The 22,449-nt window shown below is 43.1% G+C and overlaps 1 protein-coding gene across 1 annotated transcript in view; it reads left to right on the forward strand.

The window, feature by feature from the left end:
- Positions 1 to 22,449, forward strand: part of csmd2 (CUB and Sushi multiple domains 2) — a gene marked incomplete at both ends in the record, with an annotated part of 387,232 nt that overhangs the window by 73,014 nt on the left and 291,769 nt on the right. Inside the window, 1 exon segment of the mRNA XM_080442648.1 lies at positions 13,656 to 13,768. Coding sequence (XP_080298774.1) covers positions 13,656 to 13,768 — 113 coding nt within the window.

Here is a 22,449-nt window from a genome sequence, read left to right on the forward strand (position 1 = left end):
GTCTGAGTCCTCCATTGTTGTATGACAAATAGATCAGTAGATCTGCTATTTTTGAAATACATTTGAATGAACTTGAAAATATTGGAAAACTTGCCCAACGTAGGGACACAACGGTTATTGTGTTCTAGGCAGATTATAAACTTGATTCTTTCTGCTATTGGCTGTCTTCCTAATGACAAGGTAATAGGACTTGGAGGCACGGGTGCTTTTCCTGTGCACTTGTTTTGTGGCTTACGCTAATTCCTGGGCATATTCCCAAGTCTGTGTTGACTTTTTGTTGTTGTTCTTGTTATATTTTTCATTAGTCTTTCATGGAATCACGTTTCTCCACATTCCGCTCGTCTTTCATTCTGGTTTCCTTTGTTTTGCCCACAGACAACATGCAGGGCATAGCGGTCTAATTAGTTAGGTGAACACCTTGTGAAATGAGATAATGGATAAAGAGCTTGCACGGCGTGCATGCTCTTTATCCATTATCTGCACAACGCACACACACACACACACGGGAAGACACATGCACACAAACCACGACAGACAAACAGCCATGACACGCATGCATGTTTAAACACATGCGCACACACGCACGGGCGCACACACACACACACACACACACACGCACACACACACACACACACACACACACACACACACACACACACACACACACACACACACACACACACACACACACACACACACACACATTATGCTAGCTGTGCCATGTAAAAAGGGTGTTCTTGCCAAGTAATTAGACGCCTGTTGCAGGTGACTTGTTGCAGTGCACTCTCCTGCTTATTGAGTTATTTGGTTGCCTCGGATCAACGTTTCACACCTGCAAGAACTGTCTGTTCCCACAAAGCCCTACTGGTACAAATCAGTTTGCATTATGTAGTGATGCTGAATTTAAAAATATGAGTTAAAGAAATAAACTGCTACCTTAACGCAATGTACAGCCATGAGAATGAATAGACACAGAAGATTGCCTTAAGTTACATCTACAGCGAGAGAGAGACAGAGACATCAATGTTAAATAAAAATGCCAGAGGTTGCATCACTAAATGTGAGAAATATAAAGATATAAGAAAGATATATTTTAGTCAGCTTTAAAGCCAACTGTTTCTGGACCGCCTATAAAAGCAATGTTTGTATCACAGAATCTATTACATTTAAGATGTTGGATTCATTGTGTTTCTGTGTACCTTGCTTTTGGCAACATTATGTGGTCTCTCGCAGTGCCCATAAAGCATTTTAAGATTGAATTAAATTGAACCGAGAGAGGAGAGCGAATGTGTGTTGAAAAAGACACAGCCTGCATTAACCGTGTGCGTGCGTGTGTGTGTGTTATGAACTCTGGCTTTGCGCAGGCTATAGATTGGCTATTTTCGCCATCATATGTGTCTAAATCCATTTTCTGTCCTCTCTCCTTTCCTTTCATCTTGTCTTCACTCTTATTATCTCTGCCATGGGAAGGGAGATGGGCGGCACAGTCAGAAGGTAAATAGCAGAGGTCAAGAGCTTAGATGGGTCGCTGTGTCCCTGTTAGCGTGCTGGCTAATCAGATGAGCTGTCCAAGCCATGGTCTTCAGTGTATTAGTATGCCCAATAGAAATGGAGAGAGAAAGACAGATACGAAGAGAAGGAGAGGCGTACGACAGAGAGATGAGAGCGATATGGATGCTGACATTTCAGACTGCTGGTTTAGAGCATCCGGGGCGGGATGCGCTCTCACACACACACACACACACACACACACACACACACACACACACACACACACACACACACACACACACACACACACACACACACACAGTAAACATTTGAATAATTAATCTATAAGGCTCTGGGGGCCTTACAGTAGAAATCGCTGATTGGAGGGGTACGACAGAGAGAGATAAGAGGGAGGTTGTACGAGAGAAGAGGGTGTGATGGAGAGAGAGAGAGAGAGAGGACAAGAGAGAGAGGAGATAGACGGTGCATGAGATAGAGAGAGAGAAGAGAGGGAGGGTGGACCAGAGAGAAAGGAGGAAAGGTATGAAGTGAGTCAAAGAAAGATGGCTTAATTAGTAAAAGAGGGATTGAGTGTGCATGTGTATGTGTGTGCAGTGTGCACGTGCGTGCTCTGACACACGTGTGTGCGCACGTACAGTATATGATAAATAGTGAGAGTGGTGGATTGGGATAAATAGCATATCCTTTTAACCTGACTAATGCTCTGGGAAAGGCAGCATGGCACTCATCTGTTTCCACAGTATACTGTACATTAATTTGTTTTTTTTCCACCTCATGTTTCCATTACTCTCCAGCCGTTCCGCCTCTGCACTTAAAGCTAACCTTGTTTGTTAAGCACAGAAATAAGAGTCTATAGGTGTTTTTTTTTTCTTTCTTTATGCTACAAAGTTTCACTCCTGTACTAATGTATTTCCATAGGTGAACAAATGCCTGACTTACACTTAGTTTTGCACGGGGGTCATGCACCAGAAATAGCAGATCTACAAGCTTAATACACTTTTTTGTGTGTGTGTGAACATTATAGAGGCTGTGCTGTATAATTAATCCATGTTGAGCTCCAAGGCTGTCGATTGACACAAAGCTTTTCGTCTATGTATATAGTACACTCACAACAAACACATATATATGTGACTGTGTGTAGTATAATATCTAAGGGAGCTTCTTGACTTTCTCATTGTAGGATCAGTAACTCCTCTCCAATGCGCTCTCTCCCTGCCTCTCTCTCTCTCTCCATCTCAACCTCATATTAGCTACGCTCAGAATAACTACATCCTTAAGCGTTATAATTGGCCTAGCCACTCCAAATTTCAAGCACATTCGCTCAACACACACACACACACACACACACACACACACACACACACACACACACACACACACACACACACACACACACACACACACACAAAGGCGCACCGTCATGTAAACAACCGCCTATCACATGGCTAGCTCTTAGCTTAGTCACTTTGCTGCGGGCAAGAGTAACACGACATTGAATTAGTTTTATTTTATCCCTAATTGTTTCTCTGCCTGAGGATTATTGTAAACCGATTTGTGCGGCACGGTGAAAAACAGCAGCGGGCATTTGAGCGTCACCTTGTTTCATTTGTCAGCCTTGATTTGTTTGCTGTAAGTGTAATTGACTTATCTCCACACAAAGGGGAGGAACAAATGTACGAAGAAAGCTTTCTCTTTATCCTTTTCACCAGTACCCTTCACTCTCACAAGTATTGTTGTACCTTTTTCATCTGACATGTTGATATTAAACCATACAGAGTCTAATACAGGCAATAAGGGTAAAATGGTAAACAGTGCATTTATACTGTGTAGCATCTTTCTCCAAAGCACTTTATTATACATTGTCCAGTCACACATTCACACACATTCACATCATGCATGGCAACCTGCTCATTGGGAGTTCAGTGTCTTTCTCTGAAGGGCACTTCGACACATAGCCAGGAGGAGCCAGCGATGGAACTGTGAGTCTTCTGATTCCAAGATGGCCTCTCTAACACCTGAGCCAGTGCGTGGCTGTCAATCAGTAGTTATGGCATAGCAATTACCAGGTGCACAGTTTGTGAATGAAGCACCAGCGATGTGCTAAGGAGCCTCGAATTTGAGCTTCCTTAGCTGTGATTAGCGTAGCAGCGTCATCTGAGCTGTGTGGTTTGCTGTGATTGGCTGACTTTTGAGGGGATGATTGTTATTGGCATAATAGTGTCAGCTGAGACGTGTGGTTTGCTGTGTGTTCTTTTGTGGCGACGGAGCAACAGAGATACTGTAGAGACAAACCCTGTTCTACTGGATTCGTAGATAGCATGGAGCCAAAGGGACCACACCAAGTAATCTACAGTTATTGAGTTCATGCTGTGCTTACTCCGAGCAGAGTAACACACTGTATGTGTGCACATGCACACACCCACGTATATGCATTTTTATTGGTTGGTTCTTAATTCTTACATTACATGTAAATGTTTGCTAAGTATCATACTGTGTTAAACTATTCATTTAACATTGATTACTTTTGCAACCATATCTTCTGTAATAAGAAAAGCTTAATACTAGCTGCGTTGTTTCAGAGCTGTCTACTGTTGGACAAATGCAGATAACATCAGCACAATGTAATGCACTGTTAATGGACTGCAGATAGCCTGCAGATAAACCAATCACATCACTCACTCCCTCCCTTATACCGCACATTCCAGGATGCTAGGGTGTGTGTGTGTGTGTGTGTGTGTGCGTGTGTGTGTGTGTGTGCGTGCGTGTGCGTCCTCGTCCTTAGGTAAGATGTAACTGTAGACTCACTTATAATGCATAACCACAGAGCACTCATCACTAGTAAGACTCTTGAGAGCTTAACGCTTGCTTGTGTACAAATGTTGGTTATTCTCAAGTGTTAAATTAACGCTCAGGATTTCACTGTGTGCCATTAGTGCATTTCCTCATAACTCCACTCAGATATAATGTATGTGTGTATATATATATAGCACTCATGGACATCATGGACACATACTGTGTGTGTGTGTGTGTGTGTGTGTGTGTGTGTGTGTGTGTGTGTGTGTGTGTGTGTGTGTGTGTGTGTGTGTGTGTGTGTGTGTGTGTGTGTGTGTGTGTGTGTGTGTGTGTGTGTGTGTGTGTGTGTGTGTGTGTGTGCACGCATACAAACTGACATAAACATTATAATCACGTAAACATGCATGCAAACACACACAACACATACAGTATAGGCACACACATACTCATTAATCTGGCCAGTGATGAGTTTAGCTGAATATGACAGCTAATCAGTTCTGTGTTGCCACACAATAAAATCCTCAGTGCTAGTTTAATTCTGAGAGTGTAAAAATGGTCCCATGAGGGTCTGTGCGAGCTGTGCCTTTTTATGGCTCAAAAGGAGCAGTGCTGATGAGTAAGACATTTCATCACTGCGCCGACAAGTAAATTATTCACTTCTGTTCTTCATCACAGTCTTCCTCTTCTCCCTGGTTCCCTCGTTCACCCGGAGTTCATTTTCCACCTTCCAATATTATTTTCTTTCCTACCGTGGTTCCTATTTCCATATTTCATCTTTTTCTGTCGTTTTTGCTTTTGTCCTAGGCGTTTCAGGACCCACACCCACACACACACACACACACACACACACACACACACACACACACACACTTCAGGGGCCATTTGTTTCTCAGTCTACACAGACACTGGTTGATTATCACTCCATTCAGCATCAGAAGACATCTTTTTTTTTTACACAAACACCACTTGTGGCAAACATTTGATTTCCCTTGCTTCAAAATTATAAACTTTGGTCATTCACATGGGAGAAAGATATGGGGCCCTATTTTCGCCGGTGCCTTACCCATTATCCCTAAACTTCTTTGCCATTTTTTTACTATTTTTAAAAACATTTTCAAATAGTTCAAATAGCCAATCTACAAGCTCACAGCGTAGTCGATGTAGGCTAGTTGAACTATTTGAAAATGTTTTTAAAAATAGTAAAAAATGGCAAAGAAGTTTAGGCATAATGGGTAAGGCACCGGAGAAAATAGGGCCGATGGTATATTAAATACTGTACAGTACATTTAAACTATGTTTGTGAAAGAAATTTAATTTCATATGAATCATATATTTTCAAGCACTTTGAAATATGTGAAATATGTATTTTGGGGTGTATGAGACAAGCCACAAGATGTGATATTCAAATAAACTTTGCACTGTACATACTTTAAGAACAACTACTCTACTTTTATTGGCTCTGAATTGATCCACTTGGCCTTTTATGAGGTAAAACAAGACAACAGTCAAGTTTAAAATTGTGACATTAGTCTTTCAGTTGTTGTACACATTCATGTGTAGTTGTTTACTAGATGTACACAACAACAGGATAGGCAAGTGTAGATGTGACATTCACTTCAACTCTTCTGCTAAAAGCACCCTGCTCCCCATTCTACAATCCTCTTATCCTGTTGTCTGAACTGCCAGTGTACCCATGTATATCCTTTTAAATAAACACAGGAGCAAACAACAACACAGTTTTCCTATTTACAGGATTTTTCTTTTCTTTTGGTGACAGACATTTTTTATACCTGGTTACTCCTCTTTTCTCTACAAACAAATAAACAACAGACACTTCCCTTGCTATTTTCACAGCGATGTTATAGCGTCCTACTGTATGTTTTAAATCCCAATTTATACTTATATAGCGGATCTACAAGCTCACAACCCGTTGCGATGCGACGCATTTTGAGTTTATAAATCTGCAATTTTCGGGATGCGACACCACGTGCAACAAAGTATGTCAAGCCCTCAATGTTAATGGCATGAGTTTTACTCTTTTCTGTACCAAAGGTATAAAACACTTGTATTGCTAGTTGCACAGCGGTAATGTAGTGTCCTACTGTATATTTTAAGGTTAATGGCATGAGTTTTACTCCCTGCAAAAGCAAAGCACTGAGGGCTGTAACCATGAAGATATATCTGGATCAGATTATGCCCTGGGGGGCCGAGGGACGCAGTGCTTTACAGCTTATAGAGAAGGCTGGTAGATTCAATGTCTAATTGCCTGTGAGAATCTTTCCTTTTAGCTCAGGAATCAAATGGTGTGTGTGGGAACATAGTGTCGTTTTAACCTCTACTGGAGGGCCGGCTTTCACCTCTGCACTGCGGGGAGGTCTAGTGAAGAGCATGCATGCATACATGCACGTAGGCACACACACGCACGCACACATAAACAAACACGTGTATGCATACACAAATGCACAATGAAACACTGAGGCTCGACATTTTGGATCCCTGCCCCCGCAGGACACAGCCTTTTAAAGTTTATCTGACTTTCACAGAAACAAAAGTGGAAAAACAGAATGCACTTGAATGACTAATTAATGTGTTTTGCTAAAAAAAGAAAAAGGAAAAAAAAAAAACTTTCCCCTGAACATAACTGCAGGGAATGCTGGGAAGACTGGGTTGGGATTGTGGGAATGAGAACAAAATGTTGAAAGGAGGAATTATGATAATAATAAAAAAAATCTGTGTACATGCTGACTAAAAGAGGAAGCTTCTATATCCAGCTGAAAAGGGTTATTATTACTACTGGATGTATAAAACGGGTCGCTCAAATCATCGGATTAATTAATAGGTTTGGTATAAGAACCGTATACCATGGCTAATGTATTGTTGTATGTCTGTTTGACTCTTAAACGGATGACATGCAAAGCTTCAGAAAGATGAGATTGATGAACTAGAAGATACATTAAATAAACAAACAAACAAAATGGACTGTCAGATGCTTTAATGACTGCTGCGGAAGTAGCATAGGATATGTGCTTTGTGGTGTGGTTCAGTGCTGTTGGCTAATCAGGACAGTCAGGGAGTCAGGGGAGAGTCAGGGTTCACAGAGCACAGTGTGATGCTCCAACACCGACCTTCACCACTGATAACGTATAGCTGCACAGGGTAGCAAGGACACACACACACACACACACACACACACACACACACACACACACACACACACACACACACACACACACACACACACACACACACAATGCATTTTCACTACCAAAACGTCATATTTCGATGCTTGGTCAGGTACCTTTCACGTCCGATGCTGATGCCAAGGACGCCCTTTGACGTACCACGTTGACATTGAATGATCATAAATGATTCCCACCCTACCCCGACGCTGCTGAGTGAACAAAAGTGAGCGTGAGCCCTATGAAGCGTGCCCAAGCCGATCAAGTACCCACGAAGAGCTTGTCCCTCGTCGCAAAATAGTGTCAAAGAGTGATGTTTTTTAGTATTGGTGAGGTTTCCCGCAGTGATGGTGTGGTTATCAGATATGATGAGGTGAGCTATGTTATTGAGAAATTGGCATTTAACAAAGCATGTGGCCATGACTAAATAACAGCAGAACATCTGAAGCATGCGAGTACTAGAGTTTCAGTGCTACTTGCTACTTTATGTGTTTTTCGGGGTTGTTGATGCATGGCATACTGCCTGAATCCATGTTATCTGTCCTGTTGGTGCCAGTAGTCAAAAACAAAACTGGTAATTTAACTAGCAGTCACCTTTGTTATACCTTTTTTTATATAGCACATTTAAAAACAGCAGAAGTTGACCCAAAGTGCTTTCCATTCGTATACGACCTCATAAAATATAAATATAGTAAAATAAATACCTCATACAAATACAGCATAATTAAAATAACATAAAAATACATTCAATGACCAGAGTAGGCCATAAGTTAATTGCCCTCAGACTGAGCTGAAGGTAATGGAGAAGAGGTGGGTTTTTAGGGTGGATTTAAACCTTTCAATGGTGGAGCTGGACTTAATGTGCAGTGGAAGGTTGTTCCAGAGTGTGGGGGCAATAACAGTAAAAGCCCGGTCACCTTTAGTTTTAAGGCTTGTTGGGGGAACGGCAAGGAGCATTTTGGAAGATGACCTAAGTACCCTGGGGGCAGGAGGTGCAGAAACCAGATCAGAAATGTACTGTGGCGCGAAGCCATTTAAGGCTTTAAAAACAAAAAGTAAAATTTTAAAATCAATACGATGTTTCACTGGTAGCCAGTGCCGTTGGGCCAGAACCGGGGTAATGTGCTCTCGCTTCCTAGTTCCAGTCAAGAGGCAGCTGAATTTTGGACCATCTGTAGACGAGAGAGAGTGGACTGAATCAGCCCATGATGCAGAGAGTTGCAATAGTCCAACCGAAAGGTGATAATAGCATGGATGACTGCTTCCAGGTCTCTGTGTGTTCAAACATGCTTCAATTCAGCTATGGTTCTTAACTGATAAAAACTACCCCATTTCTTTATTATTTACTTTATTTGTTTATTTAGACAGGACAGAGCATATTAATGAACGTCACATGAACGTAAATACACCGGATTTAGCAAAGATGCTAATTTTCATCCGCAGTCCTCACAATTTCTGGTGTCCAATGGATTATGGAGGGTGGAATTCTGTCAACGATGCTCTTAAACTTGTACATGGACGACTTATCTAAACAGTTAAAAGAGTGTAAAACTGGTTGCATGGTGGGGGATATAACCTTATTAATCATATGATTTATGCTGATGATTTATGTACTGTCTCCATACAGTGCTGGCTTACATCATCTACTCGGGGTGTGCTCAAAATATGGCAAGTTGTTTGATATCAAGTTCAACTCTAAAAAGAGTGTGATTATGTTCATTAGAACTAAGGACGATCAGAAGCTCACCTTTCCCTCTTTCTCATTGGCAGGTGAAGTATTAGAGGTTGTGAAAAAGTTTAAACACCTGGGTCACATAATCAGGGATGACCTCTGTGATGATGATGATGTGCTGCGCCAGTGTTGTAAACTATATGGGAAAGCCAACATGCTGGCACGAAAATGTCACATGTGTACAGACAATGTTGAAATAGCACTTTTTAAAACCTATTGTACTCCAAAAATGAAAAAAACTCCAGGTGGCATATAATGATGCATTTCGAATATTGTGGAAACTCCCACGATGGACTAGTGCAAGTGAAATGTTTGTGACCACCTTTCATGTATTGAGGAATTTTATGTATACCGGTAGATTTATGTGTAAAAGGTCTAAATGGGTTAACAGGGATCACACAGAGTGATGATACAAGGTATTCCTCATGCTTCTGGAAACACTGAAGGCAATGTTAATATGTTTGTTTTTATTTGCTCTGGGCTTAAAGCAGTGAAATCAGTCTGTATCTGTGTTGTTATTGTCTGTTTTTTATATGGATCTATTGTGTCTGAAATAAAGTGCATCTATCTAGACACTCGCTCGGCTGACCCCACGTTCGGGCATGCCTCATGGGACTCAAGTCTGCTTCTGATAGCGCGCCTGCCTTCTCAAATGTTTTTATTTCATTTTTTACTTTTATTTTATTTGATGTTTTCTATGTTTTTAAGGGCCACACCGGAGATCTTTAAAATTAAAAAGGTTGAGAATCACTGTACTAAGATACCCAACCCTACCTCTCTCGCTCGCTGCTTCTTTCACCACCCATCATTTATTGGCTAATGTCTCTCCTCCACTCACCCATCAAAATCTTGCTGCAGCATCTTCTTTTTTTCCCCCCCTTTCTCTCCCCACTGGGGAAAAAAGCTGCATCAGCACCCAACAGACGCACGCACACATGCACTAACTCACACACACGCATGCGCGTCGTGCCCCTACTGGGGGGAATATGATTAAGGGACGAGTGGCCTGATTTAATCTCTGTTTACATCTATAAATATGCATATTTTGGATGAACATCACAAACTCACAGCCGTGCGCTTGCACGCACACACTCTCGAACGCCCCGCTCGTGCGCACGCACACACAAACACTCACAGTCAAATGAGTTCACGCAAATCACACAGTTTGTCTGCTGTTCATTTTAATCTGTCTGCTTCTGATAACGGGCTTGTTTATATAGTGCGCTTTGGCCTCTGCGCGTATGTCGGTGTGTGTGTGCGTGTGTGCGTGTGTGTGTGTGTGACTGTGTGTGTGTGTGGAACCTTGAATCTGTATGGATCCAAACCAAGAAGAATTCCCTTCTGACCCACTGTCACTGTGGCTCAATGGTGGATTTTACCCTCCCAGTGCACCTCTCTCTCTCTCTCTGCGCCTCTCCCTCTCTCGATCACGTCACACTTTTCATTCTGTGCTCTGCCTATACCTGCTTCTTAACGCTGCCATCTCCTCATTACTAGCTCATCCACTCTCCCTTCTCTATCCCCCTCTCTCTCTCTCTGTCCTATCTCTAGTCTGCCTCTCTCTCTCTCTCTCTCTCTCTCTCTCTCTCTCTCTCTCCCTCCCTCCATCATCCCCCATGAGTGTAGCAGTAGGATAATTGGAAGCAGAGGTTCTTCATTGAGATGATGCTGAGGTCAGTCAGGTGGAAAGCCCTCTTAATAGACCTTTGCTCTACCCTCTCTCTAATGCTCACACACACACACACACACACACACACACACACACACACACACACACACACACACACACACACACACACACACACACACACACACACACACACACGCACACACACAAACTTAGTCCCTTATTACTCAGAGCGGCGCAGACTAGTGCCTAGCAAACATTTCCCATCAGCATGGCCATTTTCTCTCCTCGTCCCTCTCTTCCTGTTTCTCATTAGCGCCACTGTACACTGGAGACACCTCCTCCTCTCCCCATTCATTCTTTCATGTCTCCCCAATCATATCTTTTTCCCCCTGATAGCAGGTAATCCCACAGGCTGCCGTCTCCTCAGTATTACCCACGCCGCCTGCTCTTCTCATATTGTCACAGCTCTGCATCTCGTCGTACCTCGCCGCGTTTCACTGTGTCTCACCTGATGTTACCGCATCTCACCGTATCGCTCCGTATATCTCTATCCCTCCGTATCTCTCCGTATCTCACCTTATCTTGCCATATCTCATAGTATCTCTCCATATCCCACCTTATCTCGCCGTATCTATCATCACGGGCGGCATTTCATCTTGCACGTGTTGAGAACCTGCATGTTTTACAATGTTATTTTTTCTTATTTTATTTTTGTACGGGGCAAAAGAAAGAAAGATAGAAACATAATCTGTGAGCTGTTATCTGGCTCACACCAGATGATACCCGATTTTGGATGCGGCAAGAATCGCCCCCTCCCTTCCCCTGTACTCAGACACACATGCCACCCCCAATACACTGACACTCCTGCCCCTCCCCTCCCCATGGCACCCACACACACACACACGCACGCACGAACACTCACCACCCTCCCTAACACCCCGTTCCCCGCAGTGCGCCGCTTTCAAACAAGATGGCTGCCGTCCAACTCAATTTGCGGTCAGTGAAGGGGCTATTTGCATGAACATGTGTCCCATCATTTAGCTGATATCCCACTGTGACAACCTGAGCGGAGAGAGGAGTGAAATCCCGCATATATTAAAGTCCTCCACCATTTTTCGTCCAGTTCATCTCTTCTTCCCGACACTGTTTGGCGATTCCACTCCACCTCCAACTTGGCGGTAAAAGATTAAGTGAATTACCCAGACCTCTCTCAGCGCTTTACAGATAAAAAAAAAAAAGAAGTCAGGGGTGCGTAATAGATTGTAAGGAGTTACAATGAGATTGAGTGTGTGTGTGTGGGTGTGGGTGTGGGTGTGTGTGTGTGTTAGAGAGTAGGTTGAAGACCGTGGAGTATGTGGGAATTGATAGTACTGAAAATGAGTTGGAGCGAACATCCCTCAGGGTGAAGATGTCCAGCATTAGAATCTATACATATACGCGTTTGACCCATAAGGAATATCTGATTGAATGTGTGATATTCATAATATGAATATAAGTAAAGTTATCATTTATGTGCCAGTTGAATCCATCCGTGAGCCATAAACCACGGTGGTTAATAACCACACGAACCCTAATGTCCCTATTCTGGGCTCGTTGGCATTTCTTAATAGGCGAACATTCTGCGGAAAGAGGCGAACATTTAGTGGAAATGCTAAAGCTACAAGCTCACAACATATCACAACGTGGTGTGAGCTTGCGCTTGCATGTACAACAACGTATATAGGGTTTAACGCTCCACTGTGTAACTTTTCTTTGTGAATAACATTTTTACAGTATAGAGAATGATAACTAAAACATCTGCGGTGGACCGTGGTTGTATTTGGTCTCCCTGATCTTCTATTGAAAAATTCAGATCCTGTGGTCTGGCAGGACCACTACTGGTTGACCAGTGGTACTACCTGAGGGTCAAAATTATTTATATCTCCTGAGCAAGCAGGCGTGCTCTAGTTAGTTCAGTGGGAAGAATTTCAGAACTTGAGTAGGACATGAAAGTTAGAGTGCAGCTTTAAGTGTTTAACTTGAAACTAGGCCTGTCCCCGACTAAGGATTTGTTTAGTCGACTCTAATTGGCGACTAATTGCCAATAGTCGACTGGCAGTCAACTAATAAAAAAAAAAAAAAAAAAAAAAAAGTTTCTTTTTTTTTTTTTTTTTTTTTTGGGCCAAAATACATTTTATTTCAAAGGGCCAAGTCTACACAGTTTGTTTTGTCTCCAGCAGAGTTTCTAGTGTCTCTATCTCTCTCTGGAAGAGGTTGCACATGAACTCTGCAGCCGCACTGAGGCGCTCCAACACAAACAATACCAATACAAAGACGAGGAATAAGAAGAATAAAGTGGAAGTTACATGTGGTTGCAGGTGTAGACTTGGCCAAAAAACCATTAAAAACATTTTTGGCCCTTAAAAAAAAAAAAAAAAAAAATCTTTTTTTTTTTTTTTTCGACTAGAGTCGACTAAGAGACACTTAGTCGACTCGGACCCCCCGCGACTAACCAGTCGACTAAGAGACTTAGTCGAGGTCAGGCCTACTTGAAACCAATATGGCGTGATTTGACTGCATATGCCGGTTAAAATGCCTCTTTGCTGCCACAATGCTGCTGACGCTGGTCTCTGATGCTGGTGATGTACAGTATTTGTCTCTAGCGCGGATCATTCAGGGCCATGTTGTTTTTTTATTAGATATCTGGAATGCGTAACAGCTGGCTTGTCTGAAAAGGGTTTCATAACTAACCTTGCAACCGACTGTGCAGTTGATTGGATTGCCTTTGTCACCGACTGTTTAACTGACTGTTCTGTTCATCTGTTCACAGGTTAACAGGGTTCCAGCTGCCGTCGCCCATTGTGAGTACAGGAGCCCGGCTCACGCTATGGCTACTGTCCGACTACGCTGTCAGCGGACAGGGATTCCAAGCTGCCTATGAAGGTAAGGCCGGCTCCAACACGTTTATGTGTGTGATCGTTTGTTTGAGCCATGTAGTGAGTTTCACATCGATAATCTTTTTTTTTTTTATGTCTGGGCATACATACAGTATGGATGTGATTTAATTATATTATGTGCTTGAAGCTGAAAGCAATTCCACAATAAGCCTCATAAGCTGCCTCGGAGATTTGTGACTGTTTGACTTCCACTCAATTCAAATCCTCGCAGAAATTCAACGTTGCTTGGTGATAGCAAGCTTCACTTTTAACACTATATCACAGGCAAAATCTTGTCTACTGCTGAACAAAATGCATCTAACATGCAATATTGGGACTGGGAGAGTGTGTATTCAAATGTTGGGCATACTGTACCATATTATGGAGTTGAATTAGCAATATGCACAAGCCTATTTCTTTTAAAATGTGTGAATGTTTGATTATTTAAAGCCATCGGCTCCAGCTAGCTTAGTGCCCTATTTTTTTCAGGCAGATGAGGGACCTTTATCACATTCCTTCTGATGGAAACGGTGAATGCTTTATGACCCATAGAGGGATGATATTAATGATGGCACTCTTCAAACCCATGCAAGAGGAAAGATGAGGCAAGGGCGGGGAAGGAAAGACGAGGGAGCAGCTAATTAGGCTAATTACCTGACAAGAGTCCGTCAGCGGGTTTGAGAGACAGGGTGGAATGTGGGAATTGCGGTTCGGCCGAGCAACGTCGAGTGACTCGGGAGGCCTCAAGCCTGATTTCAGGCCCGGACACACTAGTCTCGTGTGGCCAGACAACTATTCCACAATCTCCTAATTCTATATAGTCTACACTTCCCGAAATCCGAGACAGGAAGCTGGCATCTGTTCGTCATTTCAAATATATTTTTAAATATATTTACATTTTATTTTTTAATTTCCATTTCTGCTAAGCAGCAATATGCTTTGATGATTTTGACTTATATTAGGATAAATATGCACGACTGTAAAGACGAAACGGAAGTGGGAAGGAGGCTTCACATCATCAACAGAGCTTCCGTGCTCCAGACTGTATGACCGGAATCATTTGAAAATTGTGGGAGGCAACAGTCTGGCCACACAAGACTACGGACACACTGACAGTGTATGATGCTGCCGTCATCAAACACACCCGTTGTCTACAACGGCTGTAGCCCCACTGGAGGCGTGAAGTGGACGCTTCGAAACCTGTTGACACGTCTTTCAGAGCACGTTTCTATTATGGACTGTCCACGTGCTCAATGTGAACAAGTGGCCTGCCTTGACATGCATCAGTGATGCTCGTGTCAATGACACTTTCAGCGTCTCAGGGCCTTTATACTTCATTGTGGGCCGGTGGTGGGTGCCAGAAATCGCTGATCTACACGCTCACATTGGCACCTAACAAAGTATAGTATATTACGCATCAGACTGCGTCATGTGACTAGATAAGATGTAAAGACAAAGTGCTAAGAGAACGTTTGTGAACCTTGTTAACTCATCTAGGAGGCAATTTGGAATGTTCTTTCTGGCTAGCTTTCTTCCGGCTCCTTGTGAAAGTGTGAAAAACACTTGCTGTGTTGCTAAAACGTAATTGGGAAGGTAATTTGGCATGGAAACTGAATATTTGCTGTTGTGGGAATACCTTTGGAACGTGGTCTGGTAACAGTTGCTATTCCAGTATTGGGTTGTGTGTGACAAACATAACTAAGGTGTGTACTTCAGACTCACCCAACCTCTCACAGAGACCAGGAAGAGGGCTATTGAGTTGTGAGCTGGCTTCCGATGCTCATTGGGTGGGTCATAGCCATTAATGACTGTAATTGGGAATAGGGAGCTATTGAGTTGTATTTTTCTCCCCTGCTTATTCTCTCTCCCTGTCTCTCTGTTTCTCTCTCTTTCTGTGTCTGTCTCTCTCTCTCTTTATCTGATGTGTCACACTCACAAGGTCACGCACGCACACGCACGCACGCACGCACGCACGCACGCACGCACGCACGCACGCACGCACGCACGCACGCACGCACGCACGCACGCACGCACGCACATCGTCAGTTAAGTGAATAATGCTGATTGTTCACCAGTGTGGTGATTGACTTTCGTTCCATGTTCCATGGAGACTGTGTGACGGCTATTGAGCCAGTTGACCGCCAGGGGAAATCAGTGTGTCTCCGTAATTACCTGTCACCACTGTCACATGACGCTGGCGAGGCGCCAGACTGCACTGACCCCGTACACGCAGGAGGGGAGAAGACCCCACTGTGCAGACATGTTCCACATGCACCGTGCAGGTTAGAGTGGATGTCGATGGGAGTGTTAAAATGACCAATCGAAGTCTAGAATTAGTGGTTGACAGACAGACAGACACACACACACACACACACACACACACACACACACACACACACACACACACACACACACACACACACACACACACACACACACACACACACACTTCTTAATAAATACATTAGTATGCACCAATTTCATTTTTCACAAATAAATAGGCCTGCTCTTTTTAAATGCACGCTTAATAATAGATACGTTTAGTCATCCTCGGTGGAGAGACGAGCGTCACGTCAACAGCAGCTCATTCGGCTCTGCCGCCTAATCCCTCTGAAAGTGGACTGAAGTAAATAGCACCTCTCGCCTCTGCTTGAACTCGCCCGCTCTCATCCCTCTATTCTTTCCTCAGCCTCAGGCTTTGCTATGACTTCCATCTCTCCCACCCATTTGCGATACAGGCTTTGTTGGCTCCTCTATGTTCGCATCCAAGTCTTGTGTGTGCGGACACGCGGTTAACTGTGGCTGGCGATAATGAGCCTCCGCCCCATGGCTGATGCTGCCCTTACAGTGTTGTGGATGCTGATCAAACTCAACGCTGGGTTTTCGGTTGTGTCTCTCCAGTCGCCTGTAATCAGCCTGGAGGTGAAAGCAGCCAATTTACTCTGATTTTCACGGCCCTGGCATTGCTTATATTCAGTGTCATTTCAGGTTAGGGCTCACACAGTACCTTTTCGTATTATACTCTCCTCTCGTTATTACTTTTTGAGTCTTTTTTTTTTGCTCTCCCTTTTTCTCCCTGCCACCATTTATTCCGCCCAGTGACTTTCCATCAATATCTTTTTTTTTTATATCTGCAATATCCAACGCTTGTTTATTCAAGTAGTTTGTTACACACGGCTTGAAAACAAATGACTGCGCGCCTGGCCAGTCTCCTCCATGCAGCGAATGATGAGTTTCCTTTCCATCTGTATAAATGGCTACGCCGTGTTCTAGTAATGTTATATTATAAGAGTCTACGGGGACATTTTTACACATTTATAACGGAAAAACCGCATGGCTCGTTATTGCTTGTAGAGAAGTGCTGTCTAATTAATGATGATTCATAGTCAGCATGATCCCTGATGGGGCCAAATTATTGCACAGCAATGCCCTGTCAGAGCGCATTGTTATTGTTTGTGTGACTTTTGCATATGGCACAAGGTGTTCGCTTTTTAATGGCATTTCGAGGCACATGGCTGAGTGAGTCTGTGTCATGTTGGCCCCTAGCAGCCAACAGCCCGAGCCCAAGTTCCGCGCCTAATGTCTCCCAATGGGACAGAGAACTGAGGAATTATGTTATATTGGAGTGAGGCCATCCGTGTGTAGGCGGATTTTGGAGCAATTTTGCTGTAGGCTTTCTTGACAGACTGGAGTTTATCTAAGGTCGGGTGCTATAGATAGACATTGACAGAGTGGAGTTGTGCAGCTCCACCACTTTTATTTCTCCAGCACTGATATAGAACAGTGGCCCGCAACCTTTTTTCCTACGCTGAGACACCCCACACACGCACGCACACACAATATACTTACACAGTGAATAGCGAGAATAGCCGATGTACAAGCTGTAGTATCTGCTATACTACTGCTTTTACTTTTATTTATTTATTTATATTATATTTTTGACTATTTTTGACAACTAGAGGTTCGGGCCGCTACTCGACCCTCACACCTACGTCTCACCACCGATCCGACCAATATGTCTGAGTCATATAGTGTTGGGGGCTTTGTCAGAGTACCCGTTGTACCCGTCTTAGTCATAGTGACATGCCTATATATGGGCGTATCAGGTTTGTTTATGGTTATGTCTGAGTCATGGTGACATGCCTATATATGGGCGTATCGGGTTTGTTTATGGTTATGTCTGGGTCAGAGTAACGTGGCCGTGGTCCTTCCTATATACTGTGTATGGGTGTGTCGGGTTTGTTTATGGTTAGTGATAGTGACTGCCATAAATAGGGATGCCAGGTTGAAAGTGGATGAATGCAAGTTATGATTTTGTGCAACATGTTTAAAAAGTTTAAATTACTACCTCCAAAAAATCGAGGCCCCACTCCCCCCTGCAATCTTTGGCTTCTCCCAAGGTGCGCCCGGACCCCAGTGCTGTATTATAGCAGACACAAGGGGATCCCTGCCTGCAATGACTTCTTCTTCAGCTCTTCTGCAGCAGCCATCAAACCAACCCAACCAGAGAGCTATAGGGACTGCATTGCATACCCACATTTGTGATGTTGGTTCAGGAAGTATCTATGATGAAAATTTGAGGCCTCGCTATAGAAGTGAACACTAGAAGCTGTGTCTGCTCCTTGTGCTTCCCATCCAGTATATAGAGATTAATCACTAGAGCTCGACCAATGCCAGATTTGTGGCTCTGATGCCGATAGCAATTTTGGAGAGTCCTAGACCACAGATTACTAACGTTTTGACTGATAGTTTGTCAGAAAGTGTCAAAATCTTTAAATCAATTTGAAAAACTTCGATTTGATTTTAGTTTCTATTTGAGCACATTTGTCAATATAGGAAAAGATTATTCAACTTACGTGCAAACTGAACTGTAAACACTTATTACAAGCCCTATTACAAAATGTTCAACAATAGTAGAAAATAGGGCTGTGAGGTTGAAAATCAGGACATATCGGCTGCATAACTGCTGATACCGATATTGTAAAAAATTCAAATAGTGGCCCATATTTCGGCCAAACTGATATACAGTATCTGCCAGGCCCTTCTACTCACAGCTTCCTTTGTCCTACGATAACGTTCCATGTCATGTTTATTGGACAAAAAAAACTGCCTATGTTTAGCTTTTGTTGTGCTGGCTAATTAAAACAATAATAAGCAGCCTAGCTCACTGGTCTATTGACTGTTGAACTCCATTTATTGTGTCTGCTCACCTTAATCACCCCCTATAGAGTTGGCCCATTGGACTGGTGCAGGCTGAATCAATGCCCCACTATGCTGCCCCAACCTGCTATATCTGCCTTTCTCCACCAGATCGATGTTTACAAGCACAGCGTTCGGCTGTAAAAAAAAAAAAAAAAGACCCCAGCACCCCTCTGTCACTATCTGGTTATGAGGACCACATTCGCCACTCCACCAGTTTGGAGTGAGCCTATCTCGCCGTATATCCGCTATCTTTATTGCTATAAATATAAACATTGCACTGCCCATCTCCCCAACACGCAACTGTGTAATGGCTGGGGACCACTGTGAAATCTCTTTCCTCTCGTAAACTCACAGGACACTCCCTACACAAACACACACACACACACGCACACCTACGCACGCGCACACATGCGCGCACACATACACACACACCGTATGCTTTATTGCCTTATTCTGATCCCTCACTCACTTCCATTTGCAAACTTCTTTATTCACATTCAATTTGTGGCTGTGGAACAGAAAAAAGGTCAGAAGAGGGCAAATGAGACACAATGGAGCCTCTCAAAAATATCCAATTGAAAATAAAAGACGACTCTTATCTCTTGAAGTCGCACTGCTCCCACCACTCTATCCTCCTGTCTTTTCTGTCCCTGCTCTCTTGTTTTCTCTCTCTCTCTCTCCTCTTTCTCTTTGTGTCTTTAACATTAAAGCACCACTGTGATTATCCAGCAATGAGTCACGTGCAGAGCTGCTTCACCGTCTCTTGGTTTCTCCGATGCGTCATCATCAGGTCTCCCAACTGGGTCAGGCCTGAGATAAGCCTGGCTGTCTGCTTCCCAGCATTTAAGACACTGCAGGTGTTAGTAAGCGGGAGGAAAACTGTGAACAGGGTAATTTGGGGATTGAAAAAAAAGTTTTGCATTTATGCATTAGTTAAAGTCATTTCTAGAGGCATTCGAGGACACCTGCGAATGTTTTTCCACCACTGTGTTGGTTATTAATTTCCTTCAAAATCTGTGTCTCTGAGTTAGGTTGAATTATAAATACCCATCAACAACTTAGCAAAGGCGCAGTATTTTAGTAGTGGTGCAAAATCAATGGATATTTGAAGTTTGTTTGAAGATTGTGAATGCCGGAGGCAATTAAAACGTGAAAATGAGTGACTGGGAGACAGTGAGAGAGAGAGAGAGAGAGAGAGGTGGTTGTAGGGAAAGCGAGAGCAATCATGCCAGCAACAGTCACTATCCCACATTGGTTTAAGCTAATCTACAATGGCTCCTCTATCTCCTCCACTCCGCCCTCCTCTACCCTCAGCTATCTCTCTATCTCTCTATCTCTCTCATCCTCAATCTCTTTATCTTGCTCTCCCTCTCTTTCTCTGTCCCTCTATCTCTCTCTCTCTGTCTGTCTGGCTCTGTCTCTCTCTGTCTGTGAGGCTCAGGAGGAGATGGAGGCGATGGGAGAGCGGCGATGCGTGAGTCGAGTCTAGCGCCTAATTGAAAAATGAAGCTTGTCCCCTTAACCCGTTCAATCCGGTAACGCATCTTGTCACATTAGATTTCTGTGGCTATTAAAAAAATGTTTAATATCTTTTTTTAATCTTGGAACATTTTCTGCAAATCCTTGAATATATATATTTTTTAAAGCGAACATTTGTCAAATATTTTTTGTTCCAGAGACCACCAGAAGCAAAGATTTGAATTACAAATTTTGCACAAATTTTCTATATTTAAAAAAAAATAGCAGATCTACAAGCTCGTAGCGCGGCACCGAGTGCCGCGCTACGAGCTTGTATATCTGCTTGTATATCTGCTATTTTTGAATAGCCAAAGAAATCTTGAAATGACACAGATGCTTTCCCGGATGGAATGGGTTAAGTCAGGGAGTTGGCCAAATGAAAGTGTGATGACAGAGAAGTACAGCAGAGGAGCGACCTGGATCTAATCCTACAATCCTAATGTCCCATTTGCTCCCTGCGGGGAGTAATAGACATTTTGCACGGAGGTGCAAAATGGCCTTGTTTATGTGCCATTGTGTCTTGATTAAAAGGGTTGTGTGGCAGTGGTGTTTTCCACCTATACACAGCACACTAGGAAATGTCTTCCTTTGGATTGTGTTGCTGCTGTTTTAATTATCTTTGAGCAATTTGGCTCTGAATAGGAGCAGGTCAGTGTCCACTAATTGCATCAAATAGTTGCTGTTAGTCTTGCCCACATATGGAGGGACTTCACAAAATATAATAGACATTCACAAAATGAACGATATTCGGGGCGGCTACAAGGACGTCAAATCATTATGATTTTGGCTTTTGTGTCACTTTGTCACTTGTTTTCGTCTTTAGCTCTTTTCTTTGTTCTCTCATTGTTCCCCTCTATAGTCAAGTCTAGTGCAATTCTCTCTTATCGCTGAACATTGAGCCTTCATTAAATGTGACCAGTAGCCGTTGGCATTTTTTAATCTATTCCCCTAAAAACAAGCATGCATGTAAACAAATTAGTATGGCATATCAGAGACATTAGCAGTGATATTAGCATTAACGCCGCCGCGCGCGCGTGTGTGTGTGTGTGTGTGTGTGAGAAAGAGAGTAAGCAGTACATGCAGTCCTGCAAGAGTCCTCCAAGAATCTTTTATTACACCCTGGTGTTACTATTTTGGGCATGTCATTAAAGGAGAACATTAAACAAAATGTTTCAACACTTTTCAAAAATCGTAATGTTAATCTTCGGTAACACTGTTTCAGCAGTATTACCGAGCAAAGACATCAAACCTGGCAGAGTTAGTTAAAATGCATCATGAACCCAATGGAATAGTGAGCAGCTGTTCCAAATGTGCATCTGACAAGCCATCATATCTCTTACAGGGCACACACTCCCCACTATATTGCATTCCCATCCAACTACCCGCTACCCTCTATTACTGGTCCTCTTTGATCTGTGTGTGTGTGTGTGTGTGTGTGTGTGTGTGTGTGTGAGTGTGTGTGCGCGCCATATCTCCCCTACTGTGAAGACCAGAGGAATGCTACCAAGTTTGCATGTTAATCAGTCTCTCCCTTTCAACGTTTGACAAGGCCTTCAGACTGTATTATCCACTACAGAATGTACCAGGGTTCCCAATGTTCGTGTCACAGACCCCCACATTGACTTTCATTAAGGATTGTCACACTATTTCAAATGATTATGTCCCAGGCACCTGGTAGGTAATGTGACGATACTGTGTGTCTAAATGTGCAGCTGTAATATTAATAATAACTGAGCGAAGCCGTATCTGCATCGGTGCGTTGAGATGGTACTTTTTTTGTTAGTTTTTAACGATTTAAACCCCAGCATCCGTATTGTAAGCTGTGACACGTTGTGAGCTTGTCGATCGGCTGTTTTCAGCGAAAGCTTTCCCCACAATAACAGCAAACAGAAAAGAAACTATAGCATAGAGCCCTGAGGGACTCGACCATATGGGGTTTAAAGGAGTAGTTCATCCAAAAAAGTATTA

The sequence above is a fragment of the Gymnoscopelus braueri genome, assembly GCF_963280865.1.
Source record: "Gymnoscopelus braueri genome assembly, chromosome: 11".
NCBI lineage: Eukaryota > Metazoa > Chordata > Actinopteri > Myctophiformes > Myctophidae > Gymnoscopelus > Gymnoscopelus braueri.